Genomic DNA, 24,151 nt, shown 5'->3' on the forward strand with positions numbered 1-24,151 from the left:
GTTTTTCTGTTTGTTAGGCACTGCTGATTCAAGTCTGGTCTCTCTCTCATGTGGCCTCCTCCTAGTCCAATTGGACAGCACCAGGGTCAGTAGTCAGTATCTCTGTCTGTCTGTCCGCCTGAGCTCACTGTCTCCCTCTTGTGGTCCACAGCATGCCTTTGTCCAGCGGGAGCGTCCGGAGACGGTGCTGATCGACCTGATCCTGCGCACCAAGGACGCAGTGCGGGAGCTGGACAACCTGCAGTACCGCAAGATGAAGAAGATCCTGTTCCAGGAGGCACACAACGGGCCGGCCGCAGAGGCCCCCGACGAGGAGGAGGTCAGGCTCTGCCACTGCCTCTTTTGTTTTTGTTTTGAATCCACAGCTAGCTGCCCTGCACCCACATAGAGTTCTTTGGTAAAAGTCCATCAGTAACATTCGTAAATAATTTAGATCCTGGGTGGAGGCTAGCTTTGCTCTCGATTTTTATATCGATAGTGCTGGGATGGAAGTAAGATTTCTGTTTGGACAGCAGTTTCACCCTTTTCAGGTTTTAATACAAGCTTGGTTTAGCCACAGTGTATAGGTAACAAAATCAGGTGTGTTTTATTAAACTCCTAGTAAAACCAGGACTGGTTCAAACTGTTGTGCAATGAGAGTCTTATTTCCATCCCTGCAACCCAGAGTTTTGAAACTGGGGAGTTCTTTTGTAAAAGTGTGATGTAGGGCCTGGGTGGAGGCCAGCTTTGCTCTGTGTGACATATCAAACTTCAAAGTATACTATGAAAAATGTCTGTTAAATAGTTAAATCCAAGTGGATTGATTGATTCATTGATTCATTGATTGATTCGTAGGAGCCTGAGCACAGTGTGGGGCGGACAGGCACAGTGAACAGCGTGGGCAGCAACCAGTCCATCCCCAGCATGTCCATCAGTGCCAGCAGCCAGAGCAGCAGTGTCAACAGCCTGCCCGACGCCTCAGACGACAAGAGCGAGCTGGACATGATGGAGGGAGACCACACTGTGATGTCCAACAGCTCTGTCATACACCTCAGACCGGTCAGTGACACAGGAGAGGGGCGTGGGACTGCTCACTCTGCCTTCCTTATTTTACAGTCCATGTCACAGAACAGTATGTAACTTTTAAGGGTGGTTTCAAAGACCCTGATTAATGCAAGACTTGGACTACCTAAAGAGAAACCGACCCTTAGGGTGTAAAATGTATCAGCATATTGACACTTACTGAAAACATGTGAAAAAAGAATGTGAGGTCCATGGGGAAGAGCCCGTATTTTTGTCACATTTTAAATTCTCTACCTTTTTTTGTCAGGATGAAGAGTGCTACAGGGATGATCCAGACCCCCAAGGCAGGCCGCCTGAACCACAGTCTCCCCCGCCTCAGACCCCACGGCACAAATCACACTACCGCAACAGAGAGCACTTTGCAACCATCCGCACAGCCTCATTGGTGAGCACTGGGGTCTCTGGCACTGAAAAATTGTTTTAAAAAATGTAATAAAACATGTCCATTAAAACATAGCAAAACCAAGACACAGGGTAAATGTACATTTTATATGCTATTGCTTATGATGCCTGACTTATTGGGACAACTTGCAAATATTATCAAAAATAAATATACTCAGCGTGTTAGTAAGGTACTTATTGAAACAGTTTTACAATAATAAAATAATACAATATAAATAAAAAGTAGCCATTAAAATATATTGGCAAAAGTGTTAAGTAGTTGTGTGAATATGAAATGAAGTGCACTGTCTCTTCTCTCGCACTCTCTCTCCCCCCCCCTGCAGGTGACTCGTCAGATCCAGGAGCACGAACAGGACTCTGAGCTGAGGGAGCAGATGTCCGGGTACAAGCGCATGCGCCGGCAGCACCAGAAGCACCTGATGGCCTTGGAGAACAAGCTGAAGGCAGAGATGGACGAGCACCGGCTGAGGCTGGACAAGGAGCTGGAGACGCAGCGCAACAACTTTGCTGCTGAGATGGAGAAGCTTGTCAAGAAGCACCAAGCTGCCATGGAGAAAGATGTACTGTACTGCGTTCCAAGCACTGCACTCGCAGGCTCAGGGTCAGGCTCAGGCTCGCACACACACAGCCAAGACAGGGAGAGCCATGTTTTACTGCATAAGATGAAAGGGTTAAATCATACTGGAGCTTTCAAAAGAAGGCTGCACTAGTCTAACTGCCCAGTTATTTTAGATTTCATATTTGACAACAAAGCATAACATTTGTTAACTTACACACTATGTACATATTACATTTCCCTGGCCAAATCCACTTTCCCCAAACCCAGTTTCATCATCCAATGTGTTTTTTTTTTTTTCTTTTTGTCTGCAGGCGAAGACGTTTGCAAACGATGAGAAGAAATTCCAGCAGCACATCCAGGCCCAACAGAAGAAAGAACTCAACAGCTTCCTGGAGTCCCAGAAACGAGAGTACAAACTGCGCAAAGAGCAGCTGAAAGAGGTAAAACAACACGCGAGAAAGAAATAAAGACTGACACTGAAGAACTACGTCATGCACTCAGGAACAGAAACAAATCTATACACACCTTAATGAAGTACAGCGACTCGCACACAAACCGGGCCACATTACCAAAGCATTTACCACAGTGCTAATTAAACAGATGTTTTTTTGCTTCCAAGATGAAAAACAAATGATTCATTGTTGGGAGTATAATTAAGAACTCTTAAGAAATTAACATCAGCAGTTTTTTTTTAATTTTAAATTTTTTTTTTTTATTTTTTTTTATTTTGGCACGGTGGTAATTGCTTTGTGAATGCAACCCCCTGTCTGATTTTTTTTTTTTTGTGCGTCTCAGGAGCTGAACGAGAACCAGAGCACCCCTAAGAAAGAGAAGCAGGAGTGGCTCTCCAAGCAGAAGGAGAACTTCCAGCACTTCCAGGCTGAGGAGGAGGCCAACCTGCTGCGGCGGCAGAGACAGTACCTGGAGCTGGAGTGCCGGCGCTTCAAGAGGCGCATCCTCATCGCACGACACAACGTGGAGCAGGACCTTGTCAGGGAGGTAGGCAGCGCTCCCAACTCCAGGGATGGGAATAAGACTCCCATTGCACAGCAGTTTGAGCCACTCTCTGTTTCACTATGAGTTTACCAAGACAAATACACCTGAGCTTGTTACCTATGAGCTTGTGGCTAATAAAGCTCGTATTAAAACCAGGAATGGGTGAAACTGCTATACAATAAGAGTCGTATTTCCACTGGACTAGTTTGAGTGAGTAAGATATTAAGAATACTAGTCGTAGGCTTTTTTTTTTTTTAAATGCATACATTGAAATTGCTCTATTTCCTGTTTTTTTTTTTTTTTTTTTCTCCTGCCCTGAAGTTCACATTTTCTATTTTCAATAGAGATGTTGAGAATTAGTTTACCCCAATTTCTCTTAATGTCATCTTGCTATGACTGCATTATAGCGGGGATGGAAATATATAACTGAGGTGTTAAGCTTTTTGATTTTGGCTATATATCGGTCATGGTCGTTCCTTACCTCAAGTTGTTGTGGGGCTTTTGGTGCCCTACTTTTTACACAAGGAGTTGTGGCTTCGTTTTGGCTGAACAAATGAAGCCTTCAGGACTGGTGTCATGAAGTTGAGGACAGTCTGCCTCAACCCTCTTTCCCTGTGTCTCTCTCCCTTTCTCAGGAGCTGAACAAGCGTCAGACGCAGAAGGACCTTGAGCACGCCATGCTGTTGCGGCACCACGAGTCCATGCAGGAGCTGGAGTTCCGGCACCTCAACACCATCCAGAAGATGCGCTGCGAGCTGATCCGCCTGCAGCACCAGACCGAGCTCACCAACCAGCTGGAGTACAACAAGCGACGCGAGAGGGAGCTGCGCAGGAAGCACGTCATGGAGGTGCGGCAGCAGCCCAAGAGCCTCAAGGTGAGACCGCCGGCACGCTGCAGAACTACTGCACTCTGTCCCCTTCGCAGAAAATACAGGGAGTTTGCTCTGATCCCTCTTAATGTGGTAGGTGTGTGTGGTTTTGGTGGGGGGGGAGTGGTGGTTCTATCCAACTAGAGCACTAAACAGAGCCAAACTTATGTTCCCCCAAAGTTTGTGTGTGTGGTCTGTCTGGACACACACAGGAGCTGGAGTTGGTAAAATGTGTGCTAGCGGTGCTTGCACAGTGTTGGTAGAACTGGGCTCTGTATTTATCTGATCTGCCTGCCTCAGCTGATGGTTCCTCTGTTGTGTTTGCAGTCAAAGGAGTTGCAGATTAAGAAGCAGTTCCAGGACACCTGCAAGATCCAGACCCGGCAGTACAAGGCCCTGCGGAACCACCTGTTGGAGACAACTCCCAAGAGTGACCACAAGGCAGTGCTCAAGAGGCTGAAGGAGGAGCAGACGCGCAAACTGGCTATACTGGCGGAGCAGTACGACCACAGCATAAACGAGATGCTCTCCACGCAGGCGGTGAGTCAGCCAGGATAGTGTGTTCATTTAAACACACACACCCTCTCACCTCTGTAGATACAGACTTCATATTTGCAGGGTTAAAAACATGTCACGGGTGAGTGATACAGCATTAAACACAGAATGCAAAGCCTGTTGACTGACTGACCTTCAAAGGGTTTTCTACAGCAGCAGCTCAAAGTTTGTATTACCAGGGATGGAGATAAGACTCCTCTTGCACAGCATTTTCTCCTGTTCTAGGTTTTACTGCAAGCTTGATGAGCCTCCGTGTATAGGTAACAACTCAAGCGTGTCTTCTTGAAAACCAGGAATGGATCAAACTGCTATGCAGTAGGGGGTATTCCCATCCTCAGACTACAGCCATATTTAATGATTATTTTATATCTAGAAATATTAAGTTGCAAGTCTGGATGAATGTGATGTTTCTAGTGTGGTGTTTAGTTTTGAATGTCTGTTCCCTGGTCTGGTTGCAGCTGCGTCTGGACGAGGCTCAGGAGGCGGAATGTCAGGTGCTGAAGATGCAGTTGCAGCAGGAGCTGGAGCTGCTCAACGCCTACCAGAGCAAGATCAAGATGCAGACGGACGCCCAGCACGATAGGGAGCGCAAGGAGCTGGAGCAGAGAGTGTCCCTGCGCCGAGCGCTGCTCGAGCAGAAGGTAGCAACTCGACACGCCAGTGTTTCCTCTCTCAATAGAATTCTATTCTGACATAATCATGACATCATCCACAGAATTGTTTTCATTCTTGTACACTGCAGTTCTACCTCCTTTCAAATATATGTAGTTTTTGTTTTACAAGAATTTGCCAACTTCTGCCTTTTTTTCTGTAGCATACATATCATTTATGTTATGTCTCTAGAACAAGGACATGAACTGTTTTTTTTTTAAAACATGCAATCAAAAACATTGCCAGTAAATCTGTGACTGGGTGACAACACAAAAAGACTTTGACAAAAACCAGAAAGCGAAGGAAGTGACGCTCCATTTTGTTACCAGGTTTCTCTAAGTACAGCTTCTCCCTGTAACCCCCTTTCCCCAGATCGAGGAGGAGATGATGTCCCTCCAGAGCGAGCGCTCGGAGCGGATCCGCAGCCTGCTGGAGCGCCAGGCGCGGGAGATTGAAGCCTTCGACTCGGAGAGCATGCGTCTGGGCTTCAGCAACATGGTGCTGTCCAACCTGTCCCCCGAGGCCTTCAGCCACAGCTTCCCGGGGGCCACGAGCAGCTGGTCCCACCACCACCCCCACCACCCGGCCAGCTCCCAGGGGCCCCCCCACCACCACCACCATCACCACCACCATCACCCCATGCAGGGGCCGGGGGGGCCCACGCAGGCCTGGGGACACTCCGTGCAGGGAGGAGGCCCCCAGCCCTGGGGACACCCCTCTTCAGGGCCCTTAGGTGCCGTGCCGAGGGGCGGGGGGGGCATGGGTGTGCGGAACAGCCCTCAGGCGTTGCGGCGAACTGCCTCTGGGGGCCGCACTGAGCAGGGCATGAGCAGGAGCACAAGCATCACCTCACAAATATCCAACGGTTCGCACCTGTCCTACACGTAAATTATACGTAGAAGTGCAAAATGTGTGTGTGTAATTATATATTATATACACACACACACAAATACAGGGTGATTAGAAAGTAAGTTTACCACATCAATGATATGGTGCGTTGACGTGTTAAACTTACTTTCTAATCACCCTGTGTGTGTATATAATATATATATATATACACACACACACACACGTATACACCAGCAGTGGTAGTAAGGGGCATGGGGGCAGCGTATGAGGGGTCGGGGTTATGATGGTGAAGTGGAAGAGGCTTGTGTCTCATTCCCTCGCTTATGAAGCCACAGGTGATTGCGTAGCCAGCTTTGTCTGAGTTCACAGGTAGGTTAGGGCAGTGCCACTCCTGTTTTTATTATTAAAACCGTATGGAATCACTGGGGCCTCAATCCAATGCTGCTGTGAAAATATAATTTTACTAAGAGTGGTGGTAGTTCTATTAGTTTCATTGCTGTTTATTAAATGGGTATGCTGCAACATTAGTGCTAAACAGCCAAGTGACTTCCGTAATAAACCTTTCTTGTATTGCACAGTATGGCAATAACAGGACTTCATAAAATACCTAAATGGTGCTTGACCAAAAAAAACAAGCATGATACCCATTACTGTTAGTGGAGTAATCACTCCACTAACAAAATCTACCAGTCATTCTCAAACCAAGCCTTCTGCTTCCTTAGAGTTGAGTTTTTCTTTTTTTTTTCTTTTTTTTAATCTGTACAGTGCTCACAGATCACAGAGTGATCATTGTAGCCACACTAGCTTCACCCCTTTAACATTCCAGACATTGGCTATAAAGACCCATTGATTAACACAAAATGAGCTGCTTCCATTTAATCACAATCTCGTCTCAGATCTGGGTGTTGACAGCAGTACGCTGGAAAACCAATGCATTTCAAACATGTTGGTACCTGGCTGTAATAAAACACACTGGACTATTGGAAGTACTTGAGGTTGAGGGTTGGGGACCACTGGTATATTTTGTAGCCTTCTTAAATCCTGCAGAAAACTCGGGTTTCGTTGTTTCCCTATCCGAGAGATGATACTGCACTGTGTATCTCTGATAAACACATATTCCAACCAGGTTCCTGGTTGCTGGGTAGAATGGAATAATGACTTTTTTTTGTTTTACAGACAAGAACAAACAAAGGTAAATCAAATAGATCTTCTAATTTTCGTAATTTTTTTATTGTGGCTAAATTACCCTTTTTAAAGGTGGTGTGTTTATTCTGATTGGCTTTTAACTGAATATTGTGAATTACCTATTTTAAGGAACTTTTTGTGGTGTGAACTTTTTTTTTTAAATGGCATTAACACCATTTGAATTGTGGTAAACCACACATTACAAATGTTATCTTAAAGAGAAAGTCAAATCAAAATTTCCTGTGTATCGCTAAAGTAATGAAAAACAAAAAATAATTTAAACAGTAGTTGCCATATGTTTTTAGAGGAGGGGGTGTGGAAAGGTAACAATGCCAAAGTACTGATGCCTACCACGAACATACAAGCATATAATCAATACTGAAATGTCAGAATGTTCTGTCTCAGTGTATTCTGTTGAGTTAACTGGACTTGGTGCCAAAACGTCAGGCCCTGTTGCGTTCAGCAGAACCTGCCTGCTCAGTCTTGAAAGTTGAGGGAGTAGATTTGTGCATTTCGGTATCAACAGCCCAGTTTTATATATACAAGTTTTTGTTCAATGGAAGGTTTTGAATACGGAGTGGAAGCTGAAAATGCAGGAAGTTGTTTTCTGTAAGGAGGGTGCGAGTGTTTCACAGGCGTTCAAATCCACTCCTTAAGCTGCTCCACTCCAGGATTTTATTCCAGCAATGTCCCGATTTTTTTTTTTCCCTGATTGTTGAGACTGAGACCTGTTATTTCAATATATAATATAAATGTATTTAAAATAAATGCTTTTTTTTTTTTTTTTTAAAGCAAGCAAGCACGAAATACATTCAGACTGCATTGTGTTTATTAGGAGAAGTTGGAACAGAACCCTGGACAGCTCGTTAAAGGCCCTGGAGGAATGGAGTTGAGTGTCTGTGGTGTTTTAAGGATTGCATTAGTACGTTGGGAGAGGGTGTCGGAGTTGGACACTAAGCCAGTTTCAGTAGTAGGTTGTAAGAATGTGAATAGAAAAGGCAACGCTGGGGTGCAACAACTGTTGTGGCAGTTAATGCTAATCTGGAGAACGACTTCAGTATGGCAGTTTCAAACTTCCAATCGTCAGGCATGTTCATAAAATGGCTATTTTGGCTGCACAGAGCATTTAATCGCATTTAATATAATTGCACTTTCTTTAACCAGCACACATCAATGATTTAATGAACTGCACGTTTTACTCTGAAACAACAGTCAATAAAATAAGAAGTGCTATACATTTAAAAATGATACACCAAAATACCACAATACTGTTGGTTTAGGCAATGCTAAAGTTCGGTGCCTATTAAAATATATATATATATATATATATATACACACACAGTATTAGCTTAAATGTGTATCAGAGCCCGTCTACACTATTTACAAAGACAGATGCCAAGTTTTCGGTAGATTTGTTGCCATGTCACATCTGCCAAGACAGTGTACAGGAGTTCCCTTGCTGGCACTGCCAGTCTGAGTGATGCCACTAGGTGTAGCCCCAATTCCACTGCCCAGCCACCTCGTGCCAAATTTAAATGCACATCCTTCTAGGCGTCTCTTTTTTTGCTTCTGCATGTTATGTGTGAGAAAACCGTACCACCTAAGTGATTAGCACTAAAACACTCTGTTCTTAGCTGAGTTGTCTCCAGCACTTACTGTGTCATTACACTGTACTTGTAATAACAAGCATGGGGCGAAACACATGTCTGTTCTCAGCTCTTGTATCTTTAGAAACACTAAAACGCGCCCTTCTTGGCTCTTCAGCACTGATTCACAACGTTTAAATAATGATCTCTGATCTAAAGCACTATTTTAAGCTCTGCACTTTAGTAAGCTCTAAATAAAACTCCATTCTTGGCTGCCAGCATTGCTTCTGTCGTACATTTTTATTAGCAATAAAACGCTACTGCTGGTTTGCTCTGCTTTTGAATGAACAGCACAAATGAAGAATTGCCATTAATACACTTGCAAGCTTGCCGTGCACCCATCTGTGTGTTTAGAAGAACTGGGTTTAATGATGTAGATTCAGATATTCCGATAGATAGATAGCAAGATCAATGCATGAGACAGACAGGTTATCTATCTGTCTGTCTGTAGATAGATAGATAGATGGCTTCGGATAACCAGGATTCGCGTTTACACGCATGATTACAGGAAAGGACAGTATTGTTTGCCAAAGAGTTGCCAAGCCATGTCAGTTCTGCAAAATAGCAGCAAGTTGCAGGGGCACGTTCCTCTACAAGTCTTTGCTCCAACTTATATTTGTACAATTATATTAATTATTGAGTGTTAAAGCCAAACACGTGATTTTATAATATATATATATATATATATATATATATATATATATATATATATATATATATATATATATATATATATATATATGAATGATATGTGAATATCTGGCCATACCCTTCATGAGGGTAGCACATCTCATTTCAAGAAGTTAAAGTTTGGAAATAATGACTGTAGGCAGTACTGAGCACTAATGCTTGAACTTGTGATGTTTGTTTTGCATTTAATGCAGAGCAAACCCTAAAAAGACCCTAAGTGCAGGATAGCTAGACGTTTTTCTCAGTCAAACTGAGTTCTGTCTAAACTGCGCAAAGGAAAGTTTCCTGTCCACAAATGGCCATATAGGAGTAGATCAAGACATGTATAAAATGAGTATTGGTTGAAGTGGTGGTCGGGATATTCTTGATGGTGTGTACCAGCACTATGATCGATACAATACTGACAGCACATATATATACACAAGCACATCTCCACCTCTTACACAGTCATTCTGAGTATATGTTCTTGCACTCGTGCAGTTGTTTTCCTAACTAAATTCAACTATTGTAATATGATTTTTAGCTAAAAACGTGTTTTGTGGTAGGTGGCGTACGAATGCTAGATATGAAAGAGACCATGCTAACCAGGTATGTGCTATCTAACCATAATTACACATTCCCACAAGCATGGTACATTTGCATGGAGTTTTTATTTTTTTTCAGAATGGATTCTGAAAGCAGTTAAGGTATGTTACATGAGCAAGACAGACACACAAAGGATCATAAAATACAGAAACACTATAACCAAAAGCTGACACTACTGTCAAATATGTAAAAAGCCCTATAACAGATTTCAAAAGAAAGTGAAATTGCCATATATATATATATATGTGTGTGTGTGTGTGTGTGTGTATGCATGTATATGTATATGGTTCACTCAGAGCCATAATAATACTATAGAATCAGTCTGTGACAGTCTGATTCTAGGAATGCAGGTCAGAGAATATAAACAAAAAAAACAGCATTATCTGTCATGTAACAAATTGCTTAATGACTTGACAGTTTATTAAATGACAGATGTAGTTGCAGGCAGTTAGGTGAAAGGACAGTCCGCGCTCATTCCTATGTGACTCTCTTTACTGTGGCTTCTTATCCGGGCTCCACCCCTATTCCTCCCGCCCCCTCAGTCCATGCAGGCCCCCTGGTCCCACGAGGTGCAGGCTGTGTGGGTGTACAGTGCTTTCTGGGTGGGTGTTGCTGTGCCCCTGTGGTGTCCCTGCTGTTTTCAGACAGTGACGGACCCTCCTCGATGAATAGAGGGACAGGAACTAAAACTGTATGACAAAAAAAAAAAAAACTTGTAAATGTGTGGATTTAAAGTTGGGAACACTTTTGGGGTGGGTGTATAGGAAAATGTTTATATTGTACATTTTAGAATTTAAAAAAAAAAAACACAAAAAAATAAATACATTGAAATAACTGCTTGTATTGTGAAGAAATTAAACAAGAAAAAAAAAATACTTGGTTTCTTAACATTTAAAAAAAAAAAAAAAAAAAAAAGTATAAAAGGAAAAAAGAAAAAAGAACCTAATTATTGTATATGAACATGTAGTCAGCGCTGGGTTGGGGAGAGACTTGCAGAGTTGTCCAGAGGTCTAACCCAGAGGTGGCTGGCTGCATACCTGCCAGTCATTTGCTTTGCTTTGCAATTCACTTCGCTTCTCCACTGTTTTACTTTCTGTTTCTCATCCGTTCTCTTTCTTTCTCACTGTCTCGGTATGCCTCTGGTTTTATTTGCACACGTATTGTGATGGTTACACCATTTTAAATATAACTTTCACACTGCTGTTATTGCTTTCGTCCTTCCTTCATGGCCCAATTTCACATTCTTTTTCTTTTGCCAATTATTTTGTTGTTGCCTCTGCACCAAAAAAAAAAAAAAAAAAAAACGCCACCACTAGACAAAGAAAATGTAAAAAATAAGGCATAAGATTTATTTTTTTGCCAGTAAACAAAAGAATGTTTTAACTGCCTATTTCTTGGCGTTGCTCTAGTTTTTTATTATTATTTTTATTTCCAGTTGAGAGGAAAAAAATTGAAACATCTTTCCCCTCACCAGAGAGTGTGTCGGGGGAGTCAGAGTGTGGCACAAAGGTTAAAGTTTAAAGAAGGGGGCCCTGCCAATCGGAATTAAGGGCTTGCCAAAACCACCCGGCTGTTTTTGATTTTAAAATACAGTTCAGATTCCTCAGCTTAATGACTGATTTACTTCATGCCTCTTGAGGCAGCCGTTTGTTTTCCATTCAAATGACCAGTTTGATATACTGTTGCTTAAAATGTACAGTCTGCTACTGTATATTGAGAAGGTATCCTTCTCCTTTTCCGTTTAAAATCTCATAGATGTAATTGTGTTCTCCCATTATATCCTTCCCCAGTGTGTAATACGCATATAAAAAATCTTTAGTTCCAGGTGTACCTGTGTACTGACCTGGCCTGCCACAAAGGATATGATGATTTTTCTTTTTTTAACCAGGCTTGTGTGACCATTCTCACTGAAGCAGTTTTATGATTCTGAGGCAGGCAGAGAGATGCAGGGAATAATTTATAAATAAATCTATTTTCAGGTTTCGGAGCCTAATTTGAGTCTAATGTCTTGTATGGGGTAAACAAACCAGTATTGCATGTACATATTAAATTATTTTAATAACTATATAAAGTTTTATTTATGATTTTATTCTTTTCTGCTGCTGTCACAGTGGCAAAGACAGAATTTACTTAAACCCACTTTCCAGTAAGACTGGCCAAACACATTTAAACCTAGTCCTTGAGTGTTTCAGATTTCTAGAATATCCCATCATTCCCAGTTAGATCTGCTGCCTGGTTCCCATTACACATTGTGCCATACTGGTCCAGATTCAGGTTTTAAAAAATATACCACGAGTTTGTTTGCTATGACCAACTTGGAATGCCACATCAATTGCCATCCCTAAAGCTGAGGCCCCCTGTGCCAGCTGTGTGCCTCCCTCTGACTCCACACCCCACTTCTGCACCGGTGTGGGGGTTCTGCACAGCGTATTTGTCAGTATTCTGCGATTCTCCTGGCTCAACATGCATTACAATTCATATATAACCTGTATTAATTGTATAGATTGTGAAGTGTCAGAAAGAAAAACAACTTCTTTAGGGTCATGTAATATTTTGTTTGTAATTATCCTTTGTATCATTTACGAGGGGATACTGGACAAAAAATCAACTGTAATAAAGTAATTTTAGTACAAGCTGTGGACTGTGCCTTCATTTAGGGTATGTGTTTAAAATCAGGAAAGAGAGGCTAAGCCTTTTTTTTTTGTTGTTGCTTCTGTGTAAACTGGAGGTTTGTTTTAGCATGTGTTACTCCATGGTGCAAAGTTCATGTTTGTGCACTTCAAAGCATTTTGAAGTGAAAAATACGATGCCAGCAAATGTAGTCTCTACAAACGTTTTACATTTTATTTAAAAAAAAAAAAAAAAAAAAAACTGATAAGGTTTGTCAGGTCTAAGTAACTTCACAGAAATAATTTCCTAGAATGTGTAATTTTAAATAATCTCATTGTCTTGAACTGAAAAATAAATAAGGGTCAGATCAGTTTACGGGTGTGCAGATTTGAGTGGTGATAGTTAATCAATTTTTTTATTTTTTATTTTATATACTAGTTGAGCAAACCCTGGTACAAGTTCATTCCACTCACGAGTGACCAGAGGTTTGTTTGTTCAGGACAGCAGCACTAGTAGAGTTACACGATATTACACAGAAAGAAATCTAACTCCGAGACCCTTAACCCCTTTGAGCTGATGTGGGGTGGGGTGGGGTGGGGGGGGGGGAAACAAAACATTCTTGCAGAGCAGTAAAATGCACCAGATAGAGGCACCAAATGATGGGTAACAGGAATCTAGAAACTCCAGCACATAGCCAAAAAGGGCACCGGTAAGTAACAGTACATGCTTTAAGATGCATGCTTTAGATTTGGTTGAGTGAGGTTTTTTTGGGGGGGTTTTTTGGGGGTTTTTTTCCCCACAGCAGCCAGCAGTAGTGCATAGTGGCCAGGTGATTTCCAGAACCACCCTTCGAATATTTTTTGTTTTAACTGAAATCATCCAGTTGTAAATGGGTGTATGGTCATCAAAGAGAAGCTGGTAGATTATTACAGTAGCATTAATTGTTGCTGGGCAGCCACGTCCCTGGGTCAGCGTGTGTAAGATCTGTGCCAGTTGAAGATGTCATCTGTGGCTGGTGGATCTCTCTGCAGGGTGCCTCTTCGCCTTCGTGGCAACAGCGTGCTTGTTCTCCTGCGAGGAGGTGGGCCTCTACCCTGGCTCCGCCTCTCCTCAGCCCGGAAGAATTCCGCTACCACCCGGAAGTACTCCATCAGTACCGCTTGGCTCCAGAAGTGGGTACCGCTGTCCCCGTGGCCGGACTCTTTCTGAAACCCGCAGTGCCCTCCCCAGTGTGTCAGTGCCAGCAGGAAGAAGGGGCTGGTCTCGAACAGCTCCAGAGGCAGCGTGGTTCTGGGGTCTCCTCGGATTGGGTCATCCCAGCTGCACAGGCACAGAACCGGCACCGCCACCTCATCTGCGTCCCGAAGGGGCTCGTTCCGCTCCCAGTAAGACTCCCAGTTCAGCGAGGACTGCTTTCCAGTGCCGCCAGTACAGAACTGGAGCTCCTCGAACTGCTGCAGGGAGGTGCAGCTGAACAGCCGGTGTGTGTCCATCACCTCACTGAGAGCCGTGGAGTATCTGTGGAAACAGGCATGAAGATCCACACAAAAGCATGACAGAGTTTTTTTAAATATGGTTCAGAAACTCTTATGTGAAGACAGACGTATTTATTCACAATATATATTTGTGTGTGTATATATCTCTATTATAATGCATATATGTTCTTGCTTTGTGAAAAATGTTTGAAATGCTTTCTTTTTCCCCCATTTAACACCTGACCAGAAAAAAACAGACATTTTAAAAAAAGTAAAAAGAACAAATCAGAACCATGTAACGTCCTTTACCTGCACAGGTTGAGTTTCTGGTAGAGCAGCAGAGCCCACCTGTACAGCCAGGGCAGGGGAGACTCAAACCACTGCTGCCCTCTGAACACAGGTGAGATGCAGGCGGCACAGGTGAGGTAGGAGGAGGAACCGCACTCGCCCAGGTAGGACAGGAGCAGCCCTGAGCCCGAGCCCTCACTCACAGCCAGCAGCGCCGCGGAGGGGTGACGGAACCGGATGTAGGAGACAGCTTCCATCAGGTCAGAGGGGTCCCCAAACTGCTGCACACTCTGGGTGACCAGGGGGCAGCCCCCCTGCCCTCGTCTGTGGAAGACCACTGGGTAGAACCCCTGCTCCAGAGCCAGCCTGCACAGCCCGAGCACATGCGGGGTCAGCCTGCCCCACGAGTTGGGGATTATGATCAGCACAGGTGGAGAGGAGGATGAGGAAGGTCCTGTGGCTTTCCAGTTCCGTATCGTGACCCCCACGGCCCAGTCCAGGGCCACTATCCCCCCGTCCCGCAGCTGCAGGTGATCCCGGGCGAAATCTATTTCATTGTCTGCTAAAGGCCAAACTAGGCTGCACAGGGTCTGTAAATGGGGGTCCAGCCAGGGCCAATCTGGGGTACAGGGCCTGCCCAAAGAGCCGCAGTGTTGTAGTAGGTAGTGAGCCAGGGTGGAGGGCTTGCAGATCAGCTGTGGTCTCTCGGACCCACCCTGGGGCAGATACAACCAGAAGCGCAATCGACGCCGGATCCTCCAGGCCAGGTGTCCCAGAGCTGCTGTGGTCCTGTCCCGGAAACAGCTCAGTAGGAGAATTGCAATGAACAGAAGCAGACACAGCAGTAGGAATATCACCGACCCCCACATCACGGCTACAGACAGGAGCTGGTCGATCCTCTTGTAAGAATTTCTCTTGGTCTGGATTTACAGCTCAAGCAGTTAGAATCTCGCTTTTGGTGCAGAAGACCAGGCCCAATATGATTATAATGAAATGACAAACAGCAAGTCCAACTAGTCTGGAGCTTAACAGAAGTGTGTTTGCAATAGATTCCTACCTGATGCTGTAGACCTACAGTATGCTGTCAGATCAAAGGTCAGTTGCTGAATAAGCGAAAATCTGAATGTGTTTTCTAAATTCTCCCTTCCTCTCTTTTCAAGCAGATTAGGGCTGCCATTTGTTCTGCATGTTAATAAACTGCAGTGCCCCACAATACATTTTACACACGCACACATATTATAACAACGTTGACTGTCCGTTTAGTTTACATTCTCTAAAGGTAGTTTTAGCTTTCACCCCCACCCCTGCCTCCCACAGCCTGGTTAACAGTAGGTAAATCCATGCTGATCTCAATCCCTTTGTGATATTTTTAGTCATTCATCATACTGTATATCCACTGAGATATAACACCACCCCAAACTCAGCCCTGTAGTACTACAGTGTTTTAATATCCACTGACTGGCAGTAACCCAACTGCACAGATGCCTTTTACCCCAAACTTCAAAGCATCAGCCCTCTCCATTTCTCTGCAGGTTTTAGATACCAGTAATCTCCAAATTTGTATACCAGCTTGCTTTTCAAGCTTTCTGACGATTGTCTTCTGCCTTCAAAGGCTGCTCTTAAAATCAGCAATAAGACCTCTGAAATGGTCCGTGTCCCCCATGCAGCGTGAATTACAACCTGCTTTACACACGACTCTCCTGAAACCCTGTCAGCAGTGATGCGCACACCCGCTGCCTCCAGGGTTAATCCGCGTCTGTGTAGCAGATCGGTGGAGTACAAAGGCGAGTACGAGCACTGGTGTTTAAGAGATGGAAGTAGCCGGTTCACATGCGTGACGCTTTCCCATTTATATGTACCCTGTGATATGTACCCTGTACCCAAGCACTTATCAGTTGTTTACCATGCTTTTCACCGCATGCTTGGGCTATACTACACTATACTAATTAAACCGTAAGGGGTTTTAAGAATGACTGCCAATTCTTTGTAAATACTGTAGAAAAAATTCAGCAGTGACAACATGTAGTACCCAGTCGTTTTAACAGACTGCAGCAAGTCAGTGTACTGTTCTTATTGAACTGCTTACTGCTGTGGGAGGCGCTTTAGTTGCATGAGAAATGTACCACAATTTTGTCCCTCTGGCGCCGCTGTAGTTTAATCAGTGGTAGTTTGATCAATGCGTGTTTAATTGTGTTGACATCATTCACTCTGCGTGGTGCGGTTCAGTTTGCTAAGGTTTAGTCTAAAAATATATAAACTATGACTACAGTGTATACAGACACTGTTCGGGTGTATTATTAGGGGCTAAAGTTGCATTTACGGTTTTTTTTTTTATTATCGTTAAAAAGTCATAAAAAACGCCAAACTTACACCTTGAACATCAGAAAATGCGAAGAAACAGGTTTAATTGATTACAATACCAAATGACTTCGATAACAACGCGGGAAAAAAAGTTCTGTTAAATTCTCCGTCTAAAAAAATAATATCAACTTTTAGTTTTGTACACGACTTGTAAAAATATACTATACAATATGTTATGTTTTGTATGTGGTAACTTGCGTCCGAGTTTATTAAAGTGTTTTCACAGTGTTGTTTAATGATGGGTGCGGTATATTAAAATACTGAAGATTTTTTTTAGGCACATTTTTTTCCGAATCTTTCTTTTTTAACGCGACATTGCTGCTCTAAATAAAACCAGGGGTCGTGTGTCTGAGAGTCTGTTCAGTTTGAGTGAAGTGCCTTAAAAAAAAATGTGTTCAAACCTCGCACGGAAAAGTTTTGCAACTCGACGTACCTGTTTCTAATTGACAGTCGGGAGCGAGCCCGGATGTCGCCGGTACCGGGCCCTGCAGTTCAGAGGGTCGGGTCCGGGATGCGCCATCCCTGGGTTCTGGTGCTGTTGCTTTCGGCGGCGAATTCAAGACCGCTGGATATCTGTGATGACGGGAAGGTAACACCTGAACCGTGTTGTTGTGTGAATTCTTTACTGGTTTTGGTTACCAGGAAGCTGTCTATTTGTGAAAGTACCCCATCCCATTAAATGCTCTTGTGTGTGTTTTTTTTTTTCTGAGGACAGAGCTTTCTGGACGTGGATCTGCCCCCCCCAGAAGCCTACCAGTGCCCCGGGCCTCACTGGCCCCTCCCGGACAAGGTAAGAGAGAGGATATTGAAATACAAGGTACCTGTCAGGTATTTAAATTCCACGTGTTCACTGTACTAAACACAGCTCCTTCATTGCAGGAACTTTCCAGCGTGGACAAAAAATATCCCATACAGGTAATAATACATTTACAAGACCGGAAAATCTACCAGACCTTTCACTGAAATATTTATAATACAAAAAAAAAAAATGTAGTCGTCTTTACGCTTTGCTGATAAATATCATTGTATCTTCATACCGTTTCTACACCATATATACAGTAATATCATGCAGCTGCTTTTATTATTTTTGTTTTCATTTTTATGGGAACTTGTATTAGAGTGTAGACGGTAAAAATATAAATTATTTTTGCAAAGGCGTATTAATTTTGCCAAGCTATGTTAATGTTAATGGGCAGCAGTGTGGAGTAGTGGTTAGGGCTCTGGACTCTTGACCGGAGGGTCGTGGGTTCAATCCCCGGTGGGGACACTGCTGTTGTACCCCTGAGCAAGGTACTTTACCTAGATTGCTCCAGTAAAAACCCAACTGTATAAATGGGGAATTGTATGTAAAAATAATGTGATATCTTGTAACAATTGTAAGTCGCTCTGGATAAGGGCGTCTGCTAAGAAATAAATAATAATAATAATAATAATAATGTAGAAGTCTATTCTTACCTGTGCTCTGCTCTCTCATAGCCTGCCTCGCACATCTGCATGGGCAAGCCAATCAAGTACAACGAGACCATCCCCAACAGGTAGGCAACCAATAGAGATACGGGGAGGCGGGGCTTCAACCAGACGCAGCCAATGGCATCTCCACGCCCTACTGCTGTCACTGCACCTGGTCATGCACTGGCGTGGTGAAGAGTTTTGAGATGTTGCAGCTCATAATTGGTGTGAGAGACTGCGTATTGATGGGCTGTGTATTGATAGACGTGTGTATTGATGGACTGTGTATTGATGGACTGCGTATTGATGGGCTGGGTATTGATAGACGTGTGTATTGATGGGCTGCGTATTGATGGGCTGCGTATTGATAGACGTGTGTATTGATGGGCTGCGTATTGATGGGCTGTGTATTGATGGGCTGCGTATTGATGGGCTGTGTATTGATGGGCTGCGTATTGATAGACGTGTGTATTGATGGGCTGTGTATTGATGGACATGTGTATTGATGGACTGTGTATTGATGGACTGTGTATTGATGGACTGCGTATTGATGGGCTGGGTATTGATAGACGTGTGTATTGATGGGCTGCGTATTGATGGGCTGCGTATTGATAGACGTGTGTATTGATGGGCTGCGTATTGATGGGCTGTGTATTGATGGGCTGTGTATTGATGGACTGTGTATTGATGGGCTGCGTATTGATATACGTGTGTATTGATGGGCTGCGTATTGAGAGACTGCGTATTGATGGGCTGCGTATTGATGGGCTGGGTATTGATAGACGTGTGTATTGATGGGCTGCGTATTGATGGGCTGCGTATTGATGGGCTGCGTATTGATGGGCTGCGTATTGATAGACGTGTGTATTGATGGGCTGCGTATTGATGGGCTGCGTATTGATGGGCTGCGTATTGATGGGCTGCGTATTGATAGACGTGTGTATTGATGGGCTGCGTATTGATGGGCTGCGTATTGATGGGCTGCGTATTGATGGGCTGCGTATTGATAGACGTGTGTATTGATGGGCTGCGTATTGATGGGCTGCGTATTGATGGGCTGCGTATTGATGGGCTGGGTATTGATAGACGTGTGTATTGATGGGCTGCGTATTGATGGGCTGCGTATTGATGGGCTGCGTATTGATGGGCTGCGTATTGATGGGCTGGGTATTGATAGACGTGTGTATTGATGGGCTGCGTATTGATTAGACTGTAAGTTTTATTTATGAACACTATTGCAGTTGCTGCAGTATCTACAGCTAATGCTTTTAACTGGGTTGTTGTTGTTGAACTCCTGCTAAAGTAAACTCTGACTTGGACCAGTCCATTCAAACTTACAAACAGCCCAACTGCAGCCTTCTCGAGCAACAGTCTATATAATAATTATTATTATTATTACTGTGAGCTGGCTGTGTGGTGTGGGGCTGCGTTCTGACTGACTGGGTCCCTTTTCTGTTTCAGTGGGAGGAACCGTCCCCATTGGGCTCATTATGGAGAGTACCTGTACTGCCCTCCCCAGCGCTGGGTGCACAATCTGGAGGTAAGACAGAACCCCCCTCGTCTGTGTGTGTGTCTACACTCCTGCCCGTCAGCGTCTCACCCTCTCTCTGTGTCTCTGCAGCACGGCGGGGTAGCGTTCCTGTACCACCCCTGTGCCCCTCCCACCCTGCGGGCGAGCCTGTCTGCCCTGGCACGCTCCTGCCTCTTCAAGCACGTCGTCACGCCGTTCTCCGGGCTGACACGCGCGCGGGTGAGTGAGTATCCGAGACCGCTTCACCTCGGTGTAAATCATTCTCTGAAGAACCACCACCACCACCACCACCTTCACCTCCTTGCCCTGCTAGTATTTCTACTTCATTCACGAATTGAGCAGTGAATCAACCTTGGCTGCAGTGCTGTTTGCTAAACCGCCCGTGTTTAAAGAATAAAACCTCTGAACATGCCAGTTTATTACCAGCACCACCACACCCACTGAGCAAGAGATTTAGCAGCCCAAGATCCTAACCACTAGGGGCGCCATTTCACAGTAACGCTAGATATTTACTGACTATTCTTCAACAGTTTGGACAGGAGACAAACCACACGATACACCCCAGCTCAAGAAATACTAAGACATATAAAGCAATGAACACGTTTTCTATTGCTTTAAATATTGATGTTTATATGACAGTAACAGTAGCCATAACAGTAACAAGCCCCACATGGGTATATATACATAAACAACGACACACTGTAACATGCTTCCTGTTGGATCCTGATTCTCCTTGGATACAGAGCTGTTTGCTGGTTTTGAATTCTCTGTACTAATATATATATATAGTATGTATGTATGTATGTATGTATGTATGTATGTATGTATGTATGTATGTATATATCTGTCTGCTCACACCCCCTCTCCTCCTTCCAGCCTCTTGCCCTGGCCGCCTGGGGCCGCACTCTGGAGATGTCCCATGTGACCCTGATGGAGGCTGCTGATTGGCTGCGGAGCAGTGTGAACCGGGCTCATGAGTCAGAGATGAGAGAGGACGGGCTGTACAATTTCCTGCTGATCCGGGGGTCGAAGGTCGTGTCTGACGAGAACGACAAAGACGTGTGTCCCAGAGGAGAGGTGCAGGTGAGGGAAGGAGGGGTAATACTGGGGGTTGTTCTGAATTGGAGTTTGTTTCGTGATGTGGATTATACACATATCCACTCCTTGTAGATTCACACCTTTTTTCATTCAGCACTTAAAGCTTACTGCAAAGTGTTTCATACAAAAAATAATGAAGAATTATTTTCGGATTGCTGGCTGGCAGTACTTGGTGAAACACAAACCTTTCATGTAACTTTATATATAGTTTTGTCTCTGCTCAGTTTTGTAAAATTTGGTTTTAATCTGTGCAAACCCTCTTTAAAGTAAATTGTAAATGTTTGTTTTATAGACCAGTAATCCTGTATGATAAATGTAAACCAGTGAGGATTTTCCAACATTAACCTTCAACATCTGAAAATGATTTCTTTTTTCCCATCATTAGGCTCAGAGGCAGCAGCTGTTTACAGAGAGACTGCCACCATGGAGGGATGGAAGAGAAAGAGGAGAGAAAGAATGGACAGAGGAGAGAGGGGGCTGGGTGAGGAAGAGAAGAGGGAGGAGAAGCGTGATAAGGAGGAGAAGCGCCAGGATGAACGAAACAAAAAAGGACGAAAAAACACAAAACCCCCTCGCCCCCTCTCCTGCTCCGCCCGGTGCGGGGGTGAAGAGAATAGAAACTAACGGGACCGTCGGGGGAACCGAGGGAGTGAGACAGCCCTCTAAAGGAGGAGAACAAATCCAAACCCAGAACCACCCAGGAGACGAGAGGGGAAGGGAAGAAGGGAACGAGACTGACTCGCAAGGAGGAGAGAATGCAGCAGGAGGAGGGAAGGAGGCAAGCATGCAAGGAGGGGAAAAGAAACGCATCGATGCCGGGAGGATGATAGTGAAAGGAGGAGATGTGAAAAATGAAGGAGGGAAGGCGACAGGCTCAAAAGGAGGTGAGACGGGAGAGCGTGGTGAAGCGTCGGAGAGGACTCCTGTGTGCCCTCACAGCGCGGCCCCCCATAGGCATTGTGACTGCAGTGGCGGGGATCAGTCTCAGGGTGGCGCTGCAGTGGCAGGGAGCAGGTCGAGGGGCATGCAAGACCCCACTCTCCGTACAGAGGAGGCTGCCTGGGCTGCAGCTGCCCTGGGCTTCCTGCTGGTGGTGCTCACGCTGTCCATCCTGCACACCCGGCTCTACAGGAGATGCCAGAGGGGACCCAGTCTGTACTGGGCATCGCCCAGCTTCCAGGGATACGACACTGTGGCAGGTAGAGCACCACACACACTGACACCTGTCAGGTAGAGCGCCACACACACACACACACTGACACCTGTCAGGTAGAGCACCAGACACACACACTGACACCACTGCCTTCACTCACTCTCACATCTCACTCCACCACTCTCCTGCCTCACAGATGAGTCGACCTGTCTCTAGAATGCAAACCGTGTGTCAGAGATCCCTGATGTCCGCGTGTCTGTCTTTTGTGTTTCAGAAGTGATCAAGAAAAGGCTAAAGAGGGGAGGAAAGAGGAAGAGACGGGTTTACAAGTCCAGAAAGAGGGAGGAGGAGGAGGAGAAGCGTGCGTTACTGAGAGCCTTCAGCAGTGAAGAGTCCGACTGACAAACCCCCCCTTCCCTCCGATGTGCCATTCAGACTGACTCCACCTCTCTCTCTCTCCCTCCCTCCCTCTCCTCCACCAGTGCCTTGGTTAGTCAGTATCCAAAGAGGAAGCCAGGATCTTGTTTTAAGTTTTTAAATCAGGGTCTGTTAGGGATTACACTCCTGTTTTCTGGGTCGTGGACAAAAGTTTACTAAAGTGGATCTCCTACACAATGCAATTTTATTGTCGGTGTTCATTTTGATGTCATGGGTCTAAATCGTACACTTTTTTTTCCCTCTGTCAAAAGGTACCAAAAAAACCTACAAAAACTCATAGTATTGTTTTGAAACATATTTATTTTGGATATTTTAAAAGCACCTCCAGTTCTAGGTCTCTTAATCTTCTCCTGGAGCCGAGGATGAAAGTGACCCGCAGGATCCTTATAGGAACTGCACAACAAGGGCTGACTGGGTTTGGACAGTGGAAACGCAGATCAAGTGGACCGGAACTGTACCCAAAGCGAACCGCCCTGAATGGAACTCGGAAACTGGACATAGGTACTGACTGGCTAGATCCTGTTTGTAGTTCATTATTTTATTTTAAAGTAGAACTGTAATTAGCTATTTTAGATGGTACAATAAATATATATATATATATATAATTACACACCTTTTAAAAAAAAAAGATATTCTACTATTTTTGTAATGTTTTACATGTAATGCTTGGTTTTTTTATGCAGCCCCTTTGGGGTCTGGGATGGCAGACGCGATTGTTTTTTATTTGTTAGCCTCTTGTAAGAGAAATCGAGCAGCAACACAACCCTGTATCCTAGAGAGCTTTACAGCAGAGGGGAATGGGTAGTGGAGTTGCATTACGCCCCGTCTGAAGGACTGCACCATAGCAAAGCTATGAGGATACAGGACAGGTTTGAATGGAGCGCTGTGCTGTGGTCTGTGCAATTCTGCTTGCACTGCGGTGAGGCCACATTTTCTTTGTCTTTTTTTATGTTGTAACATTCAGCTTGCTGATAGTCCATATGCAAATACACTAAAGAACATCGTCTGATTTGCATGAATAGTTGAATAGTCAGCCTGTTTTTAATATGTTCCAACTTCTGCAGCCTTTTGAACCCGCTGCATTAATTGAGCTTACTGGACTGGGTCTTTTTTCAGCACGTTCTGCAGGTGAGTTTGCCTTCCAAAAACCAAACAAATAAGGGAATCTATTACCTATGGGGCCTGACTTCTTTCTGACTCACCTTCTGCGCACACAGGTTAATCTCTTGACACTCCCCTGCCCTGTGCCAGAGGTCAGGTTTCTTCTCCTTGGTACACAGCAAACAGGGAACGAACAACCCATACACAGACCGCAATACAAACATTACCTGCCTGTCCTAGACAGCGTCACCTGTTCGTGTGTTTGCCCATTCAAGCCGGAAATTCTCTCCCCGGCTCGATAGAGGATGTGCACAATCTTGTAACCAGAAGATGCCACGTTGCCAGCAGCAGCAATGGGCAGCGTTGTTTATATGTGTTTCAGTGCTTCAACATTGCAACAGATTTGTTAAGGACATTGTTGATTTAATTGATTAAAAGGTATTTTTTTTGTGCCAAGTTAATTATATGTCTCGTGTGTGTGTGAAGATGATAATAATGTAGCTTGTTTTACATTCAGTCAAACCCTGTTTTTCTGAAGTGGAGGGTTGTTCCTCATCGTTCTCCTCCAGTATGCGCCCTCCTGTCTTTAATCTCCACT

At 44.4% G+C, this 24,151-nt stretch overlaps 3 protein-coding genes across 7 annotated transcripts in view; 2 read left to right on the forward strand and 1 right to left on the reverse strand.

Moving 5' to 3' along the window:
• The window catches only part of LOC117429567 (serine/threonine-protein kinase TAO1), a 35,871-nt gene extending 23,189 nt beyond the window's left edge, over positions 1 to 12,682 (forward strand). For all 5 annotated transcript variants that reach the window (XM_059000596.1, XM_059000593.1, XM_059000597.1 and 2 more), the window contains 10 exons: positions 152 to 319; positions 835 to 1,038; positions 1,310 to 1,447; positions 1,788 to 2,024; positions 2,335 to 2,463; positions 2,819 to 3,022; positions 3,655 to 3,894; positions 4,216 to 4,428; positions 4,902 to 5,084; positions 5,467 to 12,682. In XM_059000596.1, the coding sequence (XP_058856579.1) occupies positions 152 to 319; positions 835 to 1,038; positions 1,310 to 1,447; positions 1,788 to 2,024; positions 2,335 to 2,463; positions 2,819 to 3,022; positions 3,655 to 3,894; positions 4,216 to 4,428; positions 4,902 to 5,084; positions 5,467 to 5,982 (2,232 nt within the window). In that variant the 3' untranslated portion in view covers positions 5,983 to 12,682. The remainder of the gene's footprint in view (positions 1 to 151; positions 320 to 834; positions 1,039 to 1,309; positions 1,448 to 1,787; positions 2,025 to 2,334; positions 2,464 to 2,818; positions 3,023 to 3,654; positions 3,895 to 4,215; positions 4,429 to 4,901; positions 5,085 to 5,466) is intronic.
• Positions 11,417 to 16,045, reverse strand: LOC117429580 (protein ABHD15-like). The gene is made up of 2 exons (XM_034049252.3): positions 14,444 to 16,045; positions 11,417 to 14,177 (listed from the first exon to the last, which is right to left on the reverse strand). Exons 1-2 carry the CDS (start codon positions 15,289 to 15,291, stop codon positions 13,628 to 13,630), a joined length of 1,398 nt encoding a protein of 465 aa, XP_033905143.2. The 5' UTR covers positions 15,292 to 16,045; the 3' UTR covers positions 11,417 to 13,627.
• A 494-nt stretch (positions 16,046 to 16,539) lies between these two features.
• LOC117429575 (tumor protein p53-inducible protein 13-like) lies at positions 16,540 to 24,014 on the forward strand. Its single transcript, XM_034907323.2, has 9 exons — positions 16,540 to 17,372; positions 17,499 to 17,573; positions 17,663 to 17,698; positions 18,260 to 18,318; positions 19,694 to 19,772; positions 19,854 to 19,982; positions 20,640 to 20,846; positions 21,247 to 22,060; positions 22,289 to 24,014. The coding sequence occupies exons 1-9, from the start codon at positions 17,250 to 17,252 to the stop codon at positions 22,414 to 22,416; spliced, it is 1,650 nt and encodes a 549-aa protein (XP_034763214.2). The 5' UTR covers positions 16,540 to 17,249; the 3' UTR covers positions 22,417 to 24,014.
• Positions 24,015 to 24,151: the final 137 nt, after the last annotated feature.

Source organism: Acipenser ruthenus, chromosome 26 (assembly GCF_902713425.1).
Source record: "Acipenser ruthenus chromosome 26, fAciRut3.2 maternal haplotype, whole genome shotgun sequence".
In the NCBI taxonomy this organism is placed as follows: Eukaryota; Metazoa; Chordata; class Actinopteri; order Acipenseriformes; family Acipenseridae; genus Acipenser; species Acipenser ruthenus.

Bases quoted from the DNA above. Each gene is read 5' to 3' on its own strand.
- LOC117429575 (XM_034907323.2), top strand. From the start codon at position 17,250: ATGTCGCCGGTACCGGGCCCTGCAGTTCAGAGGGTCGGGTCCGGGATG. The intron at 19,773-19,853 runs GTAAGACAGAAC...GTGTCTCTGCAG, and splicing joins GCTGGGTGCACAATCTGGAG to CACGGCGGGGTAGCGTTCCT. The intron at 20,847-21,246 runs GTGAGGGAAGGA...TCCCATCATTAG, and splicing joins GTCCCAGAGGAGAGGTGCAG to GCTCAGAGGCAGCAGCTGTT.
- LOC117429580 (XM_034049252.3), bottom strand. From the start codon at position 15,291: ATGTGGGGGTCGGTGATATTCCTACTGCTGTGTCTGCTTCTGTTCATT. The intron at 14,178-14,443 runs GTAAAGGACGTT...CTGTTTCCACAG, and splicing joins CAGAAACTCAACCTGTGCAG to ATACTCCACGGCTCTCAGTG.